Below are 23,608 nucleotides of genomic sequence, written 5' to 3'. Positions count from 1 at the left end.
GAGCCGAGCGAGGGGTGGGGGCGAGATATCTGTTGCCGGGGCAGTGCTCATGATCCGTGTGCGACCGTGCACACAGCCAGTAACAGGATCGTGCTGTCTATGTGACAGCCCGATCGTGTACTGTGACAGGGGCTGGTTATTATCAGTCACAGCAGCCCCTGTATACAGTGAGAGGCTGCAGGGAAGGTGCTGTATGCATCCTCTCTGCATGACTCTGTATACGGATCACTGATGACACTGATCCAATGGGCTCTTACCATTAGATCCCTGTTATCTGTGATCTATATTTGAGTAAAGCAAGGCACACATATATTATGTGTTCCTCTCTAAATGTGCCCCTGTAAACAAAAAAGAGTTGTTCCCAAACCGCAGAAAATAAATTAAATAAAATTTCAGCAGACTGGTCTGGGGGCCACCATCAGCCATAGTCTGCTCTGTAGACAATAAGGCAGTATTCACACAAACGTATTCCCGCCAGGCCATAGCTGTGCAGGCATGCGTTCGGTGCCATGGAGAGGAGGAGGAGGAGGAGGGGGTCACCCCACCCCTCTCCATTAAAATGCATTGGGTACTGGCCGTAACACTGGGAGAGACATGTCATTTTCCCTTGTACGGAGCGGTATTGCTCCATGCGGCCATTGCCATCTATTGAGGACATATGTACAGCTTGCGGCTGTACATATGTCCTCCATATGGTAGTGTGAATGTAGCCTAAGGGTGAGGTTATTACATACGTTTTCATATGCATCACAACAGCTGAGAAGAGATTTGCCTAATTACATTGGTGTCAACATTTCATTTACAAAACGCAATAAAATTGCGTTGATGCATGTGTTTTGTTAACACAATGTATACAGCAATGTAATTGGGCAAATATCTTCTCAGCTGTTCTGATGTGTTTGAAAACACCATGTGTGAACACACCACAAAAATGTTGTGCACCACTTGTTTAATACATACTTGCTATTTGAGGGCGCATTCACACGATGCGTTGCGATTTTTACGCATTCCGAAGAATTCATCCTTGATCACATGTTGAAGTAACATTGTGTTTCCATTGCATTGGCTAAAACGCAGTGTTATTTCAACACGTGAAGCCTTTGGATACGTCAAGAACGCATTAAAAAAATGTGTGAATGTGCCCTAAAGGAGTTTTCCTGAGAATTCAAATTAGCCCCTATCCCGTAGATAGGGCCTAACTTGAATTTGTGTGAAAACCCTTTTAAGCACAGAAAACAGGAGCTGTAACTTTTTCCTTGTATTAATAGACGTCTCTTAAAGGAAACCTACCACTTGTAGTGGCAGGTTTCTGATGGAAATACCGGGCACCAGCTCAGGGTGAGCTGGTGCCGGAGCTTATTTTTGTTAGTGTTTTAAACCGCGGTATCGCGGTTTAAAACACTTTTTAAACTTTATAGCCGGCGCAGGGAGGTACGCGCTCGGCGCTTACCATGCGTGCGGCTCTCCTTCACTTCCTATGTAGCCGCGCGCACGGTAAGCGCCGAGCTCATACCTCCCTGCGTCGGCTATAAAGTTTAAAAAGTGTTGTAAACCGTGATACCGCGGTTTAAAACACTAACAAAAATAAGCTCCGGCACCAGCTCACCCTGAGCTGGTGCCCGGTATTTCCATCAGAAACCTGCCACTACAAGTGGTAGGTTTCCTTTAACACTATATATACGCCTGGGAGTTGTACATTTATTAGTAAAAATTTCGTACTCCCCCTCGGTTAAAAATACTCCTCAAAAATTGTGAGAGGAGTATTATTACCCTTCTGGAAAAATGTTAGTGCGACCTCTGCTACCAACCGTTTTTTATATATCATTTTTAAAATTATTTTTACCATAATTGAATTCTACCTACCGTAATTATGCTTTTATTATGATTATAATTTTTTTTTTTTTTTTTTTTTTAGCTTTGTCTGACGAAGGGTACTATACCCGAAACGCGTTACCAATTGGATGTCTTTTGTTTTCTATTAATTAAATAAATATCAGTTAATCGATTTTCCCTGCATTGTTGGTATGTCCTATGAGTTGGTCACTAGTGTACCCGCTAAGCCCAATTTTGTCTTAAATATAGGCTTTGGCAGCCAGGATTCTATTAAAAATTCATAGGCTGTTTTTGTAACTCCCATTAATTAACTTTTACATTTGAAGCTATTATGGCAGTTACCAAAACAAATTGGCTCGTTTCTACATTTTTTACATAGAATCCTGACGGCCTTTGACAGTCTACTTTGAGTCAGTGAGGCACAGAAGTTATGAGAAGCTTTATCTTGGAGAAGGTCTTCCAGATGAAACCTGCATCTACTTTACGGATGTGTGCCACAATTCTGTCTGTACCATAATTCTGCATCATGAACAAAGTGCACCAAAAAAAAGTGCACAATTCCCGAGCAGTGCAGGGTGCACCAGATTAGTGTAGAATGTGCACCAGTTTTGTTGAGTCTGGTGCACTCCCACTCTCTATAGGCAAACTGCACATAGTATACAAGTGAGACACTTGTTGACAAGTTTATAAATAATTATTGACATTCCATCTTTCCACACAGGGATTGGCCTGGGCAGCCTTCAATGGACATAAGAACACAGTTTTGAAAATCCTTGAGCTGGGAGCTGATGTTGGACTGTTGACAAAAACTGGAAACTCAGCGGCTGATATAGCTAGACAAAATAACCATTTAGAGGTATTGTTTTCAAGTGTAATTTTTCTATTTTCTGATTCACTTAAATATTTGTTGTAACAACAATTTATCAATTGCACATTGATTATGCATCATGCATCTTACTACTGAAGCCTTATTTGTTGGCACTTTCACCAATTTCGACTTTCAAACAGTGGCCGTCCGGGGGGATGCATATGCGGCCGCGAATTTGCAGTCGGATATAAGTCCCCACAGACGGCAATGCGGCCCGGTGGCAGTATGGTGCAATACATGTTTGGCACCGTTCAGGGATGTACACGGGGAAAAGATAGAGCATTCTCTACATTTTCCCCTGTGTGCTGCCGTGTCCGCGCTATTCTCTATTAACAGTGTGTAAATAGTTTAAAAAAATCAGCTCGTTAAATCATATGTGCTAGTAATAATAAACTTTTTTACTTTTGTAAGCAGCTCCTAGTGCCCTTTTTATAGGTGACAGGTCCTCTTTAACAAAGTCAAACGCGTAGGTCTTAGTACGTGCATTAGGCTGTAACTGCCAAAGATTTTTATGGAAGACTAATAAATAATATATAACTTTTATCCTGAATACCCTTTGTGCTAGAGTTCGTTGTAGTACTACATTATAGTAGTTACTGTATTTTCTGGACTATAAGATGCACTTTTTAGCAAGAAAAAAATATTGCTAAAAAGTCCCTGCGTCTTATAGACTGGTGGTCAGGAGGATCCAGCAGTGCCAGACCCTCCTGACCGCTGTAAGGGAGATCGGGTGATGCTCTGATACGGAGCTGCACCCGATCTCCCAGAGAGGAGGCTCTGTACAGCTCTCCCCTCTCCCCTTGTTATACAGGTACAGGACCTGCGGTGATGTCAGCATCATGTGACTGATCACATGCTTCTTACATCACCACAGGTCTGATACTGCCATGCTGCGCTGGGACAGGGTGAGAAGATGGGGAATGGGAAAAGTGTGTGTGTGTTCTATGTGTTTAGCTGAGCTGAGTTTGTGTATCTGGATGGATGATGCAAAGCTGAGTGTGTAAATGTATGTCTGTGTGTGCTGTGCTTTAGTGTGACCAACAGGGATATTTTAATTGGTGTAAAATATATTTTTCCTTTTTTTGGAAGCCTAAACCTGGGGTGCGTCCCATAGTAAGAAGCGTCTTATAGTCTGAAAAATACGGTATATTCTTGTACATAGGGGTCTGTATTAAAGTAGTTAGAAACTTAAAATCCAAATTTATTGAGAAAACATTAAGTGGTAATTCCATGGAAAAAACAAAGGTAACAAGTTTCAGACCTAGACAGATGGGTCCTTATTAGAGATGAGCGAGCACTAAAATGCTTGAGTGCTCGTTACTCGGGTCGAACTTTTCCCGATGCTCGAGTGCTCGTATCAAATAACGAACCCCATTGAAGTCAATGGGAGACTTGAGCATTTTTCACTGAAAGAACACATTGAAAGAACACTGAAGAACACATTGCAGATGTTTGTAGATGTTTTCACTGAAAGAACACAGTGAAGAACACATTGCAGATGTTCCGTACATCTAACTTCTCCGAAGACACGAGTGCCGAACGGTGTTCTTCACAATAGTATGTGAAGAACAATATGTGTGAAGAACACATTGCAGATGTTTCTATACATCTGCAATGTGTTCTTCACACACATTGTTCTTCACATACTATTGTGAAGAACACTGTTCAACAAGCGTGTCTTCGTATAAGTTAGCAGATGTACGGAACATCTACAATGTGTTCTTCACTTAAATGATCCTGTGTTCACTGTTTTCACTGTATTCTTCACTGTTCTTCACTGTGTTTCGTTAAGTAAATGCTCGAACTCCAGCCAGTGAGATACTCGTTCGAGCAACGAGCCGTTTTGAGTACGCTAATACTCGAACGAGCATCAAGCTCGAAGGAGTATACTCGCTCATCTCTAGTCCTTATTCATACCTAAAGAAACAAGCTAAGTGAGCCAGCATAAGTAGGGAGGAAGTGCGTCAGAGTGTGTTACACCCCCTCAGCTGGATCAGTAATGATTAGCTGAAACAGGAAACAATAGTATACATCTTATACCGTGAATAAACCCAAAAAAAGGAGAGAAGAGCTTATACAAGAGAGTAAATCCAAATTAATAAATATAAAGTAGATGGCTTTTTTGGTTTAAACCTTGAGGATACCATGTATCCAAAAGTAGGATCCACTGTGCCTATTTCATGTGTAAGGGTGATGTCACACGTGGCGTTTTTAAAAACCGCATTAGTTTTTGTGAAACCGCATGCGTTTTTGTCTGTTTTAATTGCGTAAATTTGGAAAACCGGACAAAAACGCATGCGTTTTCAAAAAACTGATGCATTTTTAACGCATGCAGTTTTTACGATCTGAAAACGGCCTAAAAACCCCATGTGTGACATCGCCCTAAGGTTTTAACCCCATCACCGCCACGTCTGTTAATGGAAACCTGATCTATTTCATTAACTTTTTAAGTAGTGAATGTCACAAAAGTGTTTGCATAGACCTGTCAAGTTACGAGTGATGGAGATAGTTTTAGGATTTTGTCCAGTGATGTGTTCGGATAGTCTATCTTTTAATTTTCAGTAGGTACACCCTACCTTACATATTGCAGCTTACAGAGAACACATTCGGCAAGAGATACCACAAAGGTGGTCTAGATATTTTTCAATTTTTGTTATTCACTGTAGAATTAAAAATAGAGTTGTGGTTTGTTTTTTGTTTTTTTGCATATGTTGCATCGGTTCCCTCCTCAGCAATAGCTGCCCTTGTAGTTGAGCCAAATAGAAGTGCATCCTGTGTTAGAAAACGTATTAGGCAAGAGTAGGAGCACATCTAGATTTTTACGGCAGTCATTAAGGGTACTTCTGATGCTTACGCCTTTCTACGGCGGCGCGTCAGAAGATGATTTCGGGACACCGGTTCTCGCTGGTGCCGGTGTCTGGCTGTGATCTTACAGCCCAGACCCGGCACTAACACCCATGATCGGAAAAACTCTGATCCCAGGTGTTTAACCCTTTACACGCAGCAGTTATGCGTGCAAGTGTGTCCCCCGTGGATCGGACCCCCCCCGGTGTGCTTACTGGGGGATCCGATCCCTCCTGCCGCAGCCCCGGGTTCTGACGAGTGACCTTCCTTCCAGGACCCGGCTGTAAGTAACTGAGCATGCGCAGCATGCTCAGTTACTTTCACTATACACTGCAATACAAGTGTATTGCAGTGTAAAGGCTTGAATAAGCGATCGGACAATCGCTTGTTCAAGCCAAGAAGTAGAAAATGTAAAAAAGTAAATAAAAAAAAAAAAAAAAATCATAAAATCATCATTTTATTATATAATTAAATAAAATAAAAGTCCCATAATCTCCCCAGTTACACATAAAATGCAAATAAAGTATATAAAACACAAACACGTACATATTTGGTATCACCGCGTCCGTATTAATCTGTACAATAAATCTAAATCAATCTTGAACCCGCTCGGTGAATGACGTAAAAAAAAAACTCGAAAAACTTCCCTTAATATACAATTTTTCATCAAACACCATCACAAAAAATGTTCTAAAAAGTGATCAAAAAAAGTTACGTTCCCTAATATGATACGACTGAAGAACTCTTTTCGCAAAAAATAAGCTCTCAACGAGGTCTGACAACAGAAAAATACAGAAGTTATGGCCCTAAAAAGTTGTCAATAGTAAAAACAATGCGATATTCTCCAATATTGGTTTTGCTCAGGAAAATTGAGCAAAGATAAGAAAAACTATCACCGCAATCGTAGTGAACCAGAGAATAAAGATAAAATATTATTTTTATGTTACGGTGAGCGGGGGGGGGGGGGGGGGGGGAATGCTAAAAATCCAAAATAAAAAAAAAAAGTCCCCCTTGAAATAGTTAATAATATGTCATGAATAAGCTATAGAACCCCAAAATGAATTATCTATACATTGTATCTCATCCCGTAAAAAATAAGCCCTCATATGTTCGCATTACCAAAAAAAATATGTGACAATACAAATCTGCTGTAAATGGCGCCTCCATTCATTCTATACTCGGCCGTGCACCTGTACAGAAGTTTACCGCCACATATGGGGTATCAGTACACTCGGGAGGAATTGGGCATCAAATGTTGTAGTGCGTTTCATCATTTAATTTATTCTGAAAATGTCAGTTTTGGCCTAAATGAATGTATTTTCCAAAAAAATTCCATAGTTTCTAAATCGCAGGTCCATATTGTTTTAACCCATGTGAAACACTTAAAGGATTAATGGACTTAATAGAAGTTGTTTTACATACGTTGAGGGGTGAAGTTCCAATAGTTGGGTAATTTATGTGGTTTTACTATTATTTAGGCCTTTCAAAGTCACTTGGAAAATGAGTTGTCCCTCAAAATGTGAGTTTTGGCAATTTTCATGAAAATGAGAAAAATCGCACCTAAAGTTCTGCGCCTCATAACATCCTAGAAAAGTGAGAGGACGCATAAAATATCATCTCAGCATAAAGCAGACATTCCGTAAATGTTAATTATCAAGCTTTTTGGGTAGTTTTACTTCCTGTCTGGAAAGCAGAACATTTCAAACTTGGAAAATGAAGAATTTTTACAAACTTCTGCCAAATTTTCACTTTTTTTCAGAACGAATCGCAAAACTTATCGCTTAAATTTTATAACTAACATGAAGTACAGTGTGTCAGGAGAAAACATTCTCAAAATCACCCGGATATGTTAAAGCGTTCTGAAGTTATAACCAATTATCGTGAGACTTGTCAGATTTGAAAAATCGAGTCTGGTCATTGAGCTGAAAACTAGTGTCGGTGATAAGGGGTTAATCATACTCACTATTTGAGGATACAGAGGTGTGTATTGAGCACTAAAGACATGTTTATCCATGGTGACATGTTTGTTTCATGATTTTCATTAAGATAAGTTTGAGGGATGGGGAAAAATATGCACCCATAGGGCAACCAGTAACCTGCAAATAAAATGAGTTATTATGCAGCACAAATGAAAATATCATGAATGTATTCTTGAAGACCCAAAGAATAAAGGCTGTACTTTTTCATGTGGTATGACACTGCTCCTCCCGCCAGTTGGTGCGGGATGGACGTGTACAGAGCAGTGACATCCCAAGAAAACCATGTATTACCCTCTACCCGCGTGATATGTTCCATTGCAGCAAGAACTGCTTTAGTGTCTAGAGCAGTGATGGCTAACCTATGACACGCGTAGCCATTTTCACTGACACACAGCTGCCTGAGAGTTAAGTTTCATCCTACATGACCAGGTGCAGTAGCCAGGAGGCTGAGAGATTGCACTGAGCTTCCAGCACTCCCCCCTCCTCCTCCTCCCCCGGGCCGGCCCCTCCACATGTGTGAGCTTGTGCCTAGTGTCTCCAGTCAGCACAGGTATCAGCATGGGGCACAGCAGGAGAGGTGACCCGGCCATACACCCAGGAGGCTCCTCTGCAGCTCCTGATAGTTGTGGTGGGGGGAAGATGGCAGCACAGTCAGAGGTCACATCGCTGCTGCCTTTTGTGATGTCCCAGCAGCTGCCACCTCTACACTGACCATCTCCACAGCAGGGGCAAGGGAGGACAACCACTCTCATCATATAGTAAGTAAGGTCAGTGCACTGTATGATAGAAGACAGTCATCAGGGCTTGTGTGTCAGTTTTGTGATGTACAAGCCCTGAAATAATCGCAACGCCTTGCAAATCGCCAGACATTGCGATTATTTTGCTCCTCACACCTTCTCCATGCCAAGAGGGCATGAGGGAGATGCAGACAGCGGTGCTTGCGCCCTCTCTGTCATGAAAGTTCACAGGTTACTAAGCATTTCCACACCTGTCTGATTGTAACCAATCTATTACAATGTGCGATTTGCACATAGTAATAGATGATTGGGAAAATCCCCATATACTGCCATATTGTAGTATGGCAGTACATGGTTGGATCCATCAGGCAACCTACGGTTAAAGTACCCTAGAAGTTAAATAGTATACATATTTGTTATTTAAACTATAAATATCACAAAATTTATGTTTTTTTGTCAAGGTGACACACCACCCGAGTTATGCTCGTTTTTTGGGCGAATTTTGACACACCAAGCTCAAAAGGTTGCCCATCACTGGTCTAGAGTCTAGTAATGAGTGGCTAGAGAAGACGTTCCAGAAGATAATTAGTACATGAAACAATGGGGCGAAATGAAGGAGGAAAACCAGGTTTGTGGGTTTTGGGAAGTGTATAGAAATTGGCACAGAGGGGTTGTCTAGAATGAAATCTTCAGCTGTGCGTTAGTCAAAAATGCCCAAGTACAGTCCTTCTCGAATTAAAGCAGATACCACAGACTTCACCCGATAAGATGGGTCAGAGTGAAGTTTACAATGGTATACAATGTTGAACATAGTACAAGCATGGCTCCATTAGAGCTCCTTATCTAGTACCGTGATATCTTCCCTTATCGGAAGGGAGAATAAGGATATAAGGATTGTCCTTGAGATGCTGAATAGCATGAATTTCATGTTTTGTAAGATTTTGAGCTGAGACAGGTGGATTCTCATAGAGGTTTCAAAGCTGGTTGAAACATGTCCATGACGGATACTCTGGAGTTTATAGGGCAAATAGTACGATTCTTCACTATAGTTGAAAAAGAAGCATCCGTGATCATATTGGACGCATCAGGAGTGGTATTGCTTTGTAAATTCATCAAATTACATAAAGAAAAATTATCTTTAAAAGAATAAATTTAAGGAAAATCATTAGATCCTGCTTTGTTGAGAATGGTGGGTTTATCTGACATTTGAGTGATTCTAGAGTCAGTTTTTTTACAGTTAAAGTACAGAGAAATGTATTCACATCACATAGCGTAGAAAAAAAGTTACAGTATTTTTCGGACTATAAGGCGCATCGGATTATAAGCGCATCATCAAAAAATGCCATCTAAAACATCTAGGTTCAAATATAAGGCACACCTAATTATAAGGCGCAACTGATTATAAGGATGAATGACCAGCAGGTGGCAGACCTGTGCACAGTTCAAGGCAGCTGTTGTCTGTAAGTACGGTTTGTATATAAGGCCCAGTTGACTATAAGGTGCACCTTTGATTTCTGAGAAAATCAAAGGATTTATTCTGAAAGATGAGATTTTTAATCTTTAAAATGACACCCAAAGCATTGTTCTAGGCACTATATAGCCTTATAGAGGCCACTAGAAATGACTAATCTTAGGCAAAAAATTCTTCTCAGCTTCTTTTCATATGGCTTTGGAAGAGATTTTTTTAATAGGTAAATTACAGTATTTTTTTGGGCTATAAGGCACACCGGATTATAAGGCGCACCATCAATAAATGCCTGCTAAAACATGTAGGTTCAAATATAAAGCACACTGGATTATAAGGCGCACCTGATTATAAGGATGAATAAACAGCAGGTGGCAGACCTGTGCACAGTTCAAGGCAGCTGTGTTCATATATAAGGCGCAACTTTGATTTCTGAGAAAATCAAAGGATTTTTGGTGCGCTTTATAGTCCAAAAAATATGGTAAATTTGTTGGTGGGGGAAAAACCCAATCCCTTGGATAAAACATTCAATTGATGAGTAGAAAGGACACAGGTTGACAAATTAATAACGCTGGATGAATGAATCATTTCTTTGTTGGTTTGGACATTTGCCTGGTCACATATTGGTTGATATTTTCTGTGTTTTCTTCCCCTAACTTATAGCAATTATAGTCTTGTACATAGGGGCAGTATTATAGTAGTTTTATTATTTTCACCTCAGGCAGCAGAGGTAAGAATCTGCCCTGTGCAGCAGATAAGTATGAAAACCTGGCTGGCTGTAGGTAGGGCACAGTACTGGGGTCTATCAGAGCCCTTGCGTGCAGCCAGTTCTTCACAATTATTACCTGCTGCATGGGTTCAGACAATTTCCCTCATTATTAATTATTATTATTATTATCATCTTGTTTGAGCAGTGTATTGTAATCTGCTCTGGTCTCTATGTTACTTATTATACAAATACAGTATTATGCATTATTGGTTTCTGGGGGGGAATTTGCGCTGTACTGTGGTTTTCGGTTAATTGTGCGTCCCCCTGAAAAGGTTGTGCACCCCTGGTCTAAGGCAATGACACGCGCTCATTGCCACCACATTGCAAAGTAACCAGGCAGAGATATGGCACCTACATTTTTTAAGCACATCCAAAGGAGAGAGGGAAGAAATAGGTTGAAAGCGTAACTGTAAAGTTTATTAGTTTTCAGTTATTACAGTTATAGAAAAAAATTTACATTTTTCCAAAATACATTGCATTATTGTGTCATTTGCATGTTTATCCTTTGCTTGCCTCAGCCCCCCTCCCTTCAGCCCTGCAGTCTTGCTGTCATTATAAAACCGAACTGTGCAATAGGAGATGCAGTCTATGGTCTCCAGGATCAGTAGGGGGTGAGGTGCTCTGTCCTGTCTAGTCTGTCCTCATAGTACCAGAGACAGTCCACCTCCAGCTCCTGCAGCCGCTCAATTTAATAAAGAATCTAGTATCATCCATAAGTTTTCCCTTTACAGGCGACAGTCAGGTCAGTGAAGAGTAAGGGGAAGCTCAGCCCAGCAGTATGATACACTGGATGAAAACTGCTGTGTTTTCTCCCCTCCTCCTCCTGGATGTCGGCATCGCCTTTCTTATTGATCTTTGTATCTCAACCCCCTTCTTACCCACTGTCGTGGGAAGAGGGATATTGTGTTTGATGAACAGCCTGGCTGTTACATCCATTGTAACAGGTAGAAAGTATAGTGTGAAATAGTGCATATGTGTGTGTATATATGTCAGTTTGTGTAATAACGTGTATAGGTCACTAACTGTAATGCATGTTAGTATGTATAACTGACATTGAATTAATCTGTTAGGGTTACATCTCTGCTGTGGACACAATTGAGACTTTTAGGGAATTACTGTATGTTCAGTACATGATGCAGCGATCCACAGATATGTCAGCATTGTGCCTTCCCTGCCTCACTCTGCACTAGATGTCTTTACAAGCACCAATGCAAAGAAGAAGCTTTAGCCTTAGATTCTGTGTTCTGGTTGGGCTCCTTGCGCTTGTGAAAGCAGTCAGCATAATGGGAAGTGAGGAAAGCTGCTCTGGTCTGAGTGCCCTTAGCTGATGTCACACTCCGGATGGGCCCGCCCACTTCAGGAGAAGCTTTTACAGATGGTGCTCATTTATTTTTTTTGCCAGGTAACTTTGGGGTTATGCTTTAAATACAAAATATGCTTTTTAATATTGTGTGTAATATAGATATGACTAATAACCAAATTCTTTATGGGATAAATTCATTTAAGCTATGTATTAAAATATATTGACAGTTTTTTTTTCTTTGTCTTCTAAACAATAACTTATCCCTTTTCAGATTTTTAGCATCCTTTCATTTTCTGGAAAGCTAAATAATGGAAAATCCACCTTGAGTAAAGAGGAAGCAGTGTATAGATATCTAAAGGTACAACCTGAGACCACAGCAAACTATAGGCAAGTTCTCCTTTGTTCTAATATCAAATGGGGTTTCTATCTTTGATATTGATGACCTATTCTATGAACAAGTCACCAATTTCACAGGTTATGGAATGGGGTGTGCCACTAAGACCCGCAATAATCAGCCTATTCCAGTAAGCGCAGCACAGAACTGCAAGTCCAGCTCCAAGTGTAGTGATCATAGCAAACAATTGTTAATGCAGCTTGGCTTGATAATTAAACCCCCACTTTCATATTATTGACCTATCATGCTATTTTTTTATAGATCTGGGGTTGAGTTTAAATGCCAAGTTTTTTCTTTACTAGATTTTTTAATTTTAGCATAACATGTACTTTTCAGAATAATTTTTTACCCTTTTCAAATATGTTCTTGACTACTACTTTAGGTAGTAGTTGTTGCATGAAAAGACTGTTCATCTGCCCATCACAACATAGTAAATGCTTACGTGTATGTCGCCAACATTAAAATGCTGTCTCTAGGTGGCAGTATTACTCTAGATATATCACACTTCGAAACTTCCACAATAACGACATTTTAAGAGATGTGTTATATGTATGCTTAGTTATCTGCTTACTTGTACATGCCAGAATGTTCTTTTATTGTACAAAGAGAAAAAAAATATAACCCCTGATAATGTGGTGTTTATTACAAGTAATGCAATGTAAAAATGAAAAATATATACATTTCCAAAACGTCCTCCATGACGGCCCACTTGGAGGATGCCCCTTGACCTCTGTAGGGACAGGAAGCAGAGAGGTTAAAAGCCTCCCCCCCGCATCCTCCCGCCAGTGTCTTCCTGTCCCTACAGAGGGCAGGCAAGAGAGGGTCTCTCTCTCCTCCAAGTGGGGGGGGAGGGACGTTTTTTCTATTTTGATACTTACCTGGGGTTACGCCAGCCTATTGCAGGCTGTAGTTCCCCTCCGGATCGGGACCGCGGCCGGATGCTTCCTCCCTGGTCCCGGCGGATCCGGCATCCGTCCTTCACCCGCGGCCGACTCGGGCTCACGCGAGGACGCGCGGCGCCTGGGGGAGGTTCCGTTCCCAGGCGTCCTTTGCTCTCCGTGACGACTTCCGGCCGCGACCGGAAGTGGGGCCGCAGCGTCACGAAAACCACCAGCAAACAGCAGATTGCCACCTGCATGGGGGATGGGCTCCCCGATAAGGTATTTAAAACATCCGGTTGTCTGTTTCGGCGTCCGTTTGTGATTATACAGCGTGCTGTTGGTTGGTTGCCGTCCCAGACTTTGTTGTTATGGCTGATGAGGCAGACTTGGGCCTACTCCACCCTCCTGGTCACGTAAGTGGTGCTGTATGGCATGTTCTTATAGTATCTATGATACATAGTGAACCCCAAGTTAGTTACTTTCCTCACCTTTCCCCCTTAGGATAAGGATCAAGGGCCTAAGGGGAAAGGCAAAGAGGACAGACCTGAAAGGTCTGAGAAATCCAGCAAGTCCGACCGTACTATGAAGAGTAGGACCTCTGCTAGGAAATGTAATATGTGTGTCCAGGTTATGCCCGAATCATACACAAAACCTATATGCAGACCCTGTATTGATGAATTTATGCGGGGTGAAAAAGCATCATTTATGGATGAGCTAAAATCCTTTATTGAAGATAAGGTGGTAGCATCAGTGGCGTCAGCGACACAAAAAGATCCCCCTCCTAAAAAGCCTAGACTGGCGGATATCTCTTCTTCTGATGAAGAAAACTATGACTCTGAGGGTCCGTCCTGTTCCCTAGTGGATACTGAGGAGCAAGATTCCCAGGACATTAGTCAGAAATTGGATTCCCGTCACCTGTTTCAGATAGAAGATCTGGATAACCTCTTGAAGGCGATCCGTGAGACACTTAACATTGAAGAGGAGGTTCCCTGTATGTCTAGGGAGGACGAATTGTTCGGGGGCCTAAGGGCTAAGAAACAACGCGTCTTTCCTGTTAACGAAACCTTGAAAGGGTTAATCACGGAGGAATGGAAGGACCCAGAAAGAAAGATCCTAACTTCCAAAAGCTTTAAGAGACGCCTTGTCTTCGATCAGGAGGTCTCCAAGGTTTGGGACTCAGTCCCGAAGGTAGACGTGCAGGTGACGAAGGTGGTCAAAAAGACAGACCTTCCCTTTGAGGATTCTGCACAACTCAGGGATCCCATGGACCGGAAGTCTGACGCTCTTCTTAAAAAAGCCTGGGAGACGTCGATGTTTAGTTTAAAATCCAACATATCTGCTACATCCGTTGCCAGGACCCTCTACTTCTGGCTGAATGAACTGGAGTCACATATTAGAGAGGGTACTCCCAGAGCATCTCTACTGGACAGCATTCCACTTTTAAGATCTGCCACCGCGTTCTTGGCGGACGCCTCCGCCGAAGGTGTTCGCTTCGCTGCAAAAGAAGGGGCTTTAACAAATGCAGCAAGAAGAGCCTTATGGCTCAAACAGTGGGGCGGTGATATACGCTCGAAGTCCAAACTCTGCAGCATACCATTCACAGGTGATTTCGTCTTCGGTCCAGAGTTGGACGCCATCTTAGAAAAAGCCTCTGACAAGAAGAAGGGGTTTCCTGAAAACAGAGCATCCTCCAGGAAACCTTCCTTTCGCCCCTTCAAGAACCCTAAAGATTCCTTTCGTGGGAAAGGTAAACAGGGGCGCTGGAGCTACCCTAAGGGAGGCAGAGGTAGGGGGTTCCTGTTCTCTAATCCCCCAGACAACTCGGGGGGGAAGAAGCAGTGACGCCAGAGTGGGGGGGCGTCTCCTAGAATTCACCACTCAATGGACAGATATTACTTCAAACCCTTGGGTCTTGAATATTGTCAGGTCTGGTTACAGAATAGAATTCAACACCTACCCCCCTTCAAGATTTATTTCTCCATCCCCCTCTACCTCTTCTTCTACCCATTCTCTTATTTGGCAGGAAGTTTCATCCCTCATCCATTCGGGAGTGGTGGTTCCAGTTCCTCAAGACCAAGAAAGGACGGGCTTCTACTCTCCACTGTTCCTGGTCAAAAAACCCAATGGATCGAATCGGCTGATCATAAATTTGAAATCCCTAAACAGCTTCATCACCTACAGGCGATTTCACATGGAATCGGTAAGATCCGCTACTCAGCTTATATATACCGACCACTATATGTGCACAATAGACCTTCGGGACGCCTACTACCACGTTCCAATTCACTACTCTTCTCAAAGATTCCTCAGATTTTCAGTCTTTTCTCCAGAGGGCTCTATCCTCCACTTTCAGTTTCGGGCTCTCCCCTTTGGTATTTCCTCAGCTCCGAGAGTTTTTACAAAAATCATGGCGGAGGTTGTTGCCTTCCTGAGGCTACAGAAGGTGTCTATCGTTCCATATTTAGACGACCTTCTGATTATAGGAAGAGACAGATCAGATCTTATTACCGCAAGAGATTTTACCATGAGGAAACTCTCAGATCTGGGGTGGTTAATCAACACCCAAAAGTCAGATCTGTCTCCCTCCACGCACAAAAAGTTTCTAGGAGTAATGTTAAACTCTACTCTTATGATGTCCTTTCTCCCTCAGGAAAAAGCCGACGGTCTAAGACTTCAAATCCGCTCCTTCAGAAGAAAATCCTCCATTACAGTCCGAGGAGCTATGAAGATCCTGGGTCTTCTTACGGCCTGCCTTCCATCTGTCATCTGGAGCCAGAGCCATTGTCGTACTCTACAGAGTTGGATCCTCCGTTCTTGGAACCGGAGAACCTCGGGATTGGACAAAAAGATCACCATTCCATCCTCGGTAAAAAGAGATCTGCAATGGTGGTTGGAGGTAAAGCATCTGGAAAAAGGGGTTCCTTGGCACTGCCTTCCGTGTCTTACCATCACGACCGATGCAAGCAGCCTGGGCTGGGGAGCAGTCTTCCCCTCGCATTACGCCCAGGGATCCTGGACCCCTTCACTAGCAAAGAAACCATCAAACTATCGGGAACTACGAGCCGTTTGGGAAGCCTTAAGGACCAATCCTCTTCTTCTGAAGAATCAGCACGTCCACATACTGACAGACAACACCACGGTGGTATCTTACCTGAGGCGACAAGGAGGTACAAGGTCGGTAGCTCTCTCCTCCCTGACTCGCACCATCTTTTCCTGGGCAGAAGAGAACATACTCTCTCTTTCTGCAACTCATCTAAAAGGAGTCCTGAACACGGAGGCAGACTTCCTCAGCAGGAGAGTGGTCTCTCCCAACGAATGGTGTTTAAATCAGGAAATTTTCTGCCAGTTGACAGATCTTTGGGGCACTCCGCGAATCGACCTTTTCGCCACAAGAGAGAACTCATTGTGTCATCTATACTTCTCTCTGGAGGCAAGGGAGCCGAAGGATCGACTAGATGCTTTCAGTCACCCATGGGTCGAACCTCTCTCCTACGCCTTTCCCCCTATTCCCTTGGTCGCAAGGGTCCTCAGGAAGATCCTTACGGACCAGGCAAGGGTAATACTCATCTGCCCGAACTGGCCAAAAAAGGGCTGGTACCCTCTGCTGACATCCCTGGCCATCCAGCAACCAGTGATACTGCCTCCAAGGAAGGACCTTCTGCACCAGGGTCCTATTCTGCATCCAGACCCGGAGAAGCTTCAGTTAGCGGCCTGGATCCTGAGTCCGACTTCTTAAGATCGCAGGGTCTTTCCAGAGCGGTGGTATCCACACTTAAGATCCTGGACTTTCTGCAGAAAGGATTGGAGTTGGGCCTATCCTCTAGCACTCTGAAGGTGCAGGTCTCGGCCCTGGGCGCATTTTTCGATTTTCCCCTTGCAGACCACAGATCCTGGCTTCGTTCCCAAGGTGGTATCCAAATTCCACAGGGATCAGGAGATTACCCTTCCGTCCTTCTGCGAGGATCCTTCTTCTAATGAGGAAGCCTCGTGGCATCTTCTGGATGGGAAAAATAAGGGGAAAAAAGCCTCCAAAACGTCGATAGCAAGATGGCTGAAGTTGGCTATTTCCACCTGCTACACGCTACAAGGGAAAGAGGTTCCTACCAATCTAAGGGCTCATTCCACCAGGGCTATGTCGGCCTCCTGGGCTGAGAGAAGAGGCGCATCACTTGAGCAGATCTGCAAGGCAGCCACCTGGGCCTCGCCTTCGACCTTCATAAAACATTATCGCCTGGACCTACCGGGGTCTCAGGACCTCTCCTTTGGAAGGAAGGTTCTACAAGCAGTCATCCCACCCTAGAGTTTCTACTTATTTGGTAGATCTCCAAGTGGGCCGTCATGGAGGACGTTTTGGAAATGGTGAATTAGTACTCACCGGTAATTCGGTTTCCATCTAGTCCTCCATGACGGCCTATATATTTTCCCTCCCTATGTTTTGCTATACTGTAAATGTATGTGAATATTTAACATACAAATAAAATTTTTTTCTTTTACCTTCCTCCGGTGTAGTTATTTGGTAGACACTGGCGGGAGGATGCGGGGGGGAGGCTTTTAACCTCTCTGCTTCCTGTCCCTACAGAGGTCAAGGGGCATCCTCCAAGTGGGCCGTCATGGAGGACTAGATGGAAACCGAATTACCGGTGAGTACTAATTCACCATTTAAACTAAAAAAAACTCTGTCAAAAATTAAGACATACTGGGGGAATGCTTCATTGTAATTATGCAAGGTTTCTGGCATTTGTCACAGAATTGTAGTATTGGGCATTTTGTTCTGTATTTGTGCCTTTCCAGTAACTTTTATCTAACTACTTCACATTACACTTCTGTTAATGCTGCTTTTACATGACAATACCGGAAACCGGGCATAGCATACCATTAGGTAAGTGCTCCTTACCCCGCCCTTCTCTACTTGGAGGTTTGTTACAGGGCTATACATACGGCAAAAGATGGAGCATGGCCGGTGACAGCAGTGTACAGGTGTATGCTCACTGTCTGTGCAGAATGCACTCCTAGGGCAGCAGTATGCTAGCTGCTGTACGTACGACCACCATATATGGTAATCAGAAAGGCACCTTCCACATCTGGATTGCCTTCATAAATCCATTGTAAGTGCAGACTTTTTTTTTGCACAATTCCATTGCAGATTTTGGCACAAATCCATTCCAGTTCCTTCCTGTCATAGTGAATAGTTTAGAACTAGTCGCACCTGAATATGCAACTTGTGTATATTGTGAGTTGTGCAACTCACTTTTTGAGTGTTTAAGGAATTGTGTTACATTTAAGATTTATCAAACTAGTCAACAATGCCTGCCGTTGGATACAATACATCCCCTTTGTAGAAGATGTCTGAACTTTTTAGAACGCTACGTGGCTAGTAGCCGGCATGAGCGGCCACATGTAACAGGAGCTGCACTCTATCGCAGAGAGCTGGGATGAGCAAAAATAAAGTCTCCGGGGCGCCAGCAAAGCTGCGGGAGTTTGCCTGGCAAGGTACCCAAGATGGTGCCGGCCACACGTCGCACAGCAGCCTCTCTATCAGGGTCTGCCTCTGCTGCCGCTACAGAGGACTCGGAACCATCGCCGAAAGAGGCATCTGCCCAGCTCTTAGCCGCAATTCAGATCTCCACTACCTTCTCAACAGCGAAGATAGATGAAATAAAGGTGGAGAGGGGCCTTCTGAGGCATGACTTTGAAAACCTAAGGGAACCCCTTATTGAGAATCAGGCACATATCTTCCAGATGGAGAACTTACTTAATCCGATGCCAGCACAAATACGTGCTCTATAGAAGACTGCTAAATCATGGGAGCAGAAGTCGGATGATCCTGAAAATGGTCTGCGTGGGAACAATGTACGCATGCTACTGTAGGTCTTCCAGGGACCAGCCTCTGTACCCTTTATTGAGAAATGGCTACAGGAGACTTTGCCATCCGCAGCCCTCACATCCAACTTTGCAGTGGAGAGGCCGCATAGGATTCCGGCCAAGCCGCCCCCACCAGGAGCCCAGGCACAACAGTTTCTAGTATTGCTCGTATGCAGCAGTGATCGGGACGCTATCTTACAGGCCTCTAGGGGGCGGGTGTTATAACGTTCCAGAACACCAATGTTTCATTATACCCTGACTTCTCAGTACCCCGTCAAGAAACTGCGAGAGCTCCAGATGTCCTACTCCATAACCTTTCCGATGTGGCTTCGCATAATCCATGCGGAGCAGACCATCTTTCTTGATAACCCACTGGATGCTGACAAACCCAGGCGCTCATCCTATGCTACATGGCAAGCTGAGTTTCTACGCTGTCCTAAGTTGTTCTAGTCCGGTACTGATGATCTTTGAAGACCTTAGTGTAACCGTCATTCTGAACAAAAATCATTCCTCAAAGTATTTTGCCTCTCGGTCCTCATTTAGTACTTCTTTTGGCCCATAGCAACCAGGGTTTCCAGCTCTCAAAAAACCTACAATCAGCAAGATGGAGGGGCGGGGCCTGCCTCCTGTCACCTCATCACAAGCGTGTGGTGCTGACCAATGACACCAGAGCAATCTATCCCATATCTATCTATCTATTTATCTATCTCCTATCTATATCTATCTATTTCATATCTAGCTATCTAGCTATCTACCTAAGTAACACTCCAGCACAGCACACGAGGGGAGGGACAGCTTGCAGACTTGTCTCCTGCAACTTCCTAGTGTAAGGTGATGGTAGGAGCGGGGGATGCAGTTTCTGTCTGTGTGGATTATTAGTTTATACACAAGTGTAGGGAAAGCTGAGGAGAGATAAGTTCAGGTGTTTGGTCACTACATTAGTGAGGGCTTCTCCCTGCACACAACAGTGCTGCAGTAGTGACACCTGAGTGCTGGGGCAGGAAGACATGAGGTAATCGGCTGTGTGCAGGGAGACGTGAGGTAATCGGTTGATTGGAGGGAGAGAGATGGGGGGGCGTGTCTCCTGCTCCATAGCCTCCGCTTCTTTATGAAGACGGAATGTCCATAGTAACAGCTCTCTGAGCAGTCACTGCTATCTAGGGGAAGTCTGCAGAATACAAGAGGAAGGAGCAAGATTTGGGTAACCAATCCAATTGCAAAAAATTACCTGCCCTACAACATATCAAAAGTTTTTTGAAATGACAGTTACACTTTAAGCTTGCCCAATCTGCTACATCCTGAGTTTTGATAAGTAACGGACGTTGGCCGTTACTTTACAGGTACTAAAGAACCCTGCTGTGACTTTCCCGTCAGTGGCAGGCCCGGCCCCAGCACCCAGTTTACCCGGGAAAGTGCTTGGACCCAAGGGTGCTGGAGGAGCAATGAAAAAAAAATGTACCAATGTCGCTTAAAGGGGTTATCTGAGTTTACTAATAACTAAGGACCAGGCTGGGACGGGATATTTAAAAATAACTGCTTGCTTAGCTCCTCCGGCGCTGCTGCTGTCCCGCGCCGCAGTCCATCTGATCTGTGCGCCGGTTTGACACCATCTCCCAACGCTTACAATTCTGAGAGATAGGGACGTATGGAAGGAGCCGGCCAGAAGCTCCCTGTGCGCGGCTTCCCTGTTTGTTTACAGGGGAACGGATCAGATGGACCCCGGCGTGGGACATCAGCGGTGCAGGAGGTGGTAAGTACACCTTTATTATTTTTAAATAGCCTGCCACAGCCCGGTCCTAAATTATTATATAACTCGGATAACCCCTTTAAAGACACCGGTACAAATGATTACCTTCCAGCTCCTGTTGTTTTCTTTCTTTGTAGAAACAGAATCCACAACTCGCCATTCCTCGCTCCCCCAAAACTGCGCTCTGCACTGTACGCAATGGCGCTCAAGTCGGCACACATGATGATGTCATCACATCACGTCTGTCAGCTTTAGAGCTGGTGCGTACAGCAGGCATATGCCGAAAAAAGAAAGCAGCTGCAGGCACTGCATCGGGGGAACAAGGAAAGGTGTTTTTTTTTTTTTCTCTTCCAGAGTGTTAGGGGGGGGGGGGGGGGGTCGGCAGTGTGGCTACTGGGAGGACGCCCACTAAGGCTTTGTCGCCCAAGGGTCTACTTAAACTGACCCCTGGTCAGTGGTAACCATTCTTGCGTATCTAACCTGCATAATGAAGACAAACTTAACGCATGTCAAGGTCTCCATGCTGCAGCGCCCTTGGGTACACAGTGCCATACACTCCACATATATGGCCCAATCTCGTGGAGACTTCGTACTGATAAACCGCTCAGTAAGGTGGGATATGAGTTCATCTCAAACTGACCCTGATGGGAGGTTTTCTATTTGTGCTTGCCAATATTTATTGCAATCATTATGTAATTATCTGCAAATATATTCCTCCGTCCAATAATGTAACAGGGGCCGAGCCCTCTCCATAGCCGGTAAGTCTTTGCTGCATATTGCAGCAAAGGCTTACCGGTAACACCCGCGATCGGTGCTAGCACCGATCGCGGGTGTTTTCTCCGCGATCGCCGCCGGCAATGCTGCCGGCGGCTACAAAGAGATGGCGCCGCATGGGCGCCGCCATCTTGTTGTGGATCGCTGCTCCCCGATGACGTCACGGGGAGCGGCGATCCGTCGCCATGGTAACCTCGGGTGTTCCGAACACCCGAGGCTACTTCGTTTTAACCCATGCATTACAATGTGCTAATTGCACATTGTAATGCATGGGGAGTAAAATCCACATATACTGCCATACTGTAGTATGGCAGTATATGATAGGATCGATCAGACTACCTAGGGTTAGAGTACCCTAGGGAGTCTGAAAAATAGTAAAAGTAAAAATAAAAAAAAGTTAAAAAAAAAAATTATAATAAAAAAACCTAAAAATTCAAATCACCCCCCTTTCCCTAGAACTGATATAAAAATAAATAAACAGTAAAAATAATAAACACATTAGGTATCGCCGCGTCCGAAAATGCCCGATCTATCAAAATATGATAATGTTTTTTCACTATGTTTAACCCTGTAACGGAAAATAGCGTCCAAAGTCAAAAATGGCATTTTTTTGCCATTTTGAAAAATATAAAAAAATTAATAAAAAGTGATCAAAAGGTCGCACAGTCCCAAATATTATAGTAATGAAAACGGCATCAAAATTCGCAAAAAATGACACTATCCACAGCTCCGTACACCAAAGTATGAAAAAGTTATTGGCCCCAGAAGATGGCAAAATAAAAAAAAATATTTTGTACAGGAGGTTTTAATTTTTTTAAATGTATGAAAACATTATAAAACCTATACAAATTTGGTATCCACGTGATCGTACCGACCCAAAGAATAAAGTAGACATGTCATTTGGGACGCAGAGTGAAAGCTGTAAAATCCAAGCCCACAAGAAAACGTCACAAATGTGGTTTTTCACCATTTTCACTGCATTTGGAATTTTTTTCCCGCTTCCCAGTACACGCCATAGAATATTAAATACCGTCACTATGAAGTGCAATTTGTTACGCAGAAAATAAGCCATAACACAGCTCTTTATGTGGAAAAATAAAAAAGTTATAGATTTTTGAAGTTGGTGAGTGAAAAATGGAAGTGAAAAAACTAAAAAAGGCCAAGTCGTTAAGGGGTTAAAGAAAGCGGGCAGCACTCCAGGTTGTGATAAAAATTAGTGTAGATTCTTTATTCCATAATCAGCAACAAAACAGCGACGTTTCGGCTCCAAGGAGCCTTTTTCAAGCAGTCTATATAGTGTAAATGGCAGTGTTATATACATATCCCCGTGGTCACATGACCCAGTAATCCACGCCCACCATATTACCATATTTGTGATACAAAACTCTGATATACATAAAATTCATTAATGTACAATGACAATGTGTATACAATAAAATGTATAAATACATACAATGTTAAGGAGGTCAATATTTGATAAAAAGCCTGTAACAGTGTTCTCACCCGGGTGTCAAACACTGACCTCGCATGTGAGGGTAAAGTGCTATCGTGCTTCTGTGCATAAGACTTAGATGCTGTGCATGTTCTCCAGGTGTCTCCCCGTGTTGGCTGTGTCCTCCGATTTCCACAAACTTAATCACGGAGCAAAAGATCTCGTGGAACGCACACCCTCAGATCTTCACTGCGCATGCGCAGCACGGCATAATGTGCGTGTATGGTATCATAGCAACCACTAAAGCGATACATTGTAGCTGGCTGATCTAATCAACCCAAGCAAAAGGTAGACGATTGCTGCATGTGAGGCAACTGGATAACAATATGATACGAGGCGTCAGCCATTATATGAGACCAATCGCTGTACTGACAGCTGTGGTCACAAGACGGGACAGCAGTTTGTTAACCCCTCCCGGGGAAACAATCCGCTGAGGGGGACAACACTGTCCGATAGATCCCTTTAAATAATCAGGATAAACGGCAATTGAATCCCACTCCCTATATGACCATTAATGGGTAAAAACCCTTAAGTCCCCGGCTAGAGCCTCTATTGGCAAAAGAAAACATACCTAGATATAGTGAATTATGGAGAACTGTAGAGGCTGCAAGCAGGTTATTCCGAGGATTGTAATGTTGAAAGAATTTATGTGGAGAGACA

General features: G+C 43.5%; 1 protein-coding gene across 1 annotated transcript in view; it reads left to right on the top strand.

The window, feature by feature from the left end:
• Nucleotides 1-23,608, top strand: part of ASZ1 (ankyrin repeat, SAM and basic leucine zipper domain containing 1) — a 107,290-nt gene that overhangs the window by 47,342 nt on the left and 36,340 nt on the right. The window contains exons 6-7 of the mRNA XM_072146960.1: nt 2,555-2,689; nt 12,070-12,185. Of these exons, the coding sequence (XP_072003061.1) occupies nt 2,555-2,689; nt 12,070-12,185 (251 nt within the window). The remainder of the gene's footprint in view (nt 1-2,554; nt 2,690-12,069; nt 12,186-23,608) is intronic.

The sequence above is a fragment of the Engystomops pustulosus genome, chromosome 4 (assembly GCF_040894005.1).
Source record: "Engystomops pustulosus chromosome 4, aEngPut4.maternal, whole genome shotgun sequence".
NCBI classification, from domain to species: Eukaryota; Metazoa; Chordata; class Amphibia; order Anura; family Leptodactylidae; genus Engystomops; species Engystomops pustulosus.
Note: the sequence above shows the minus strand (reverse complement) of the source record. Positions and strands in the feature narration are given on the sequence as shown.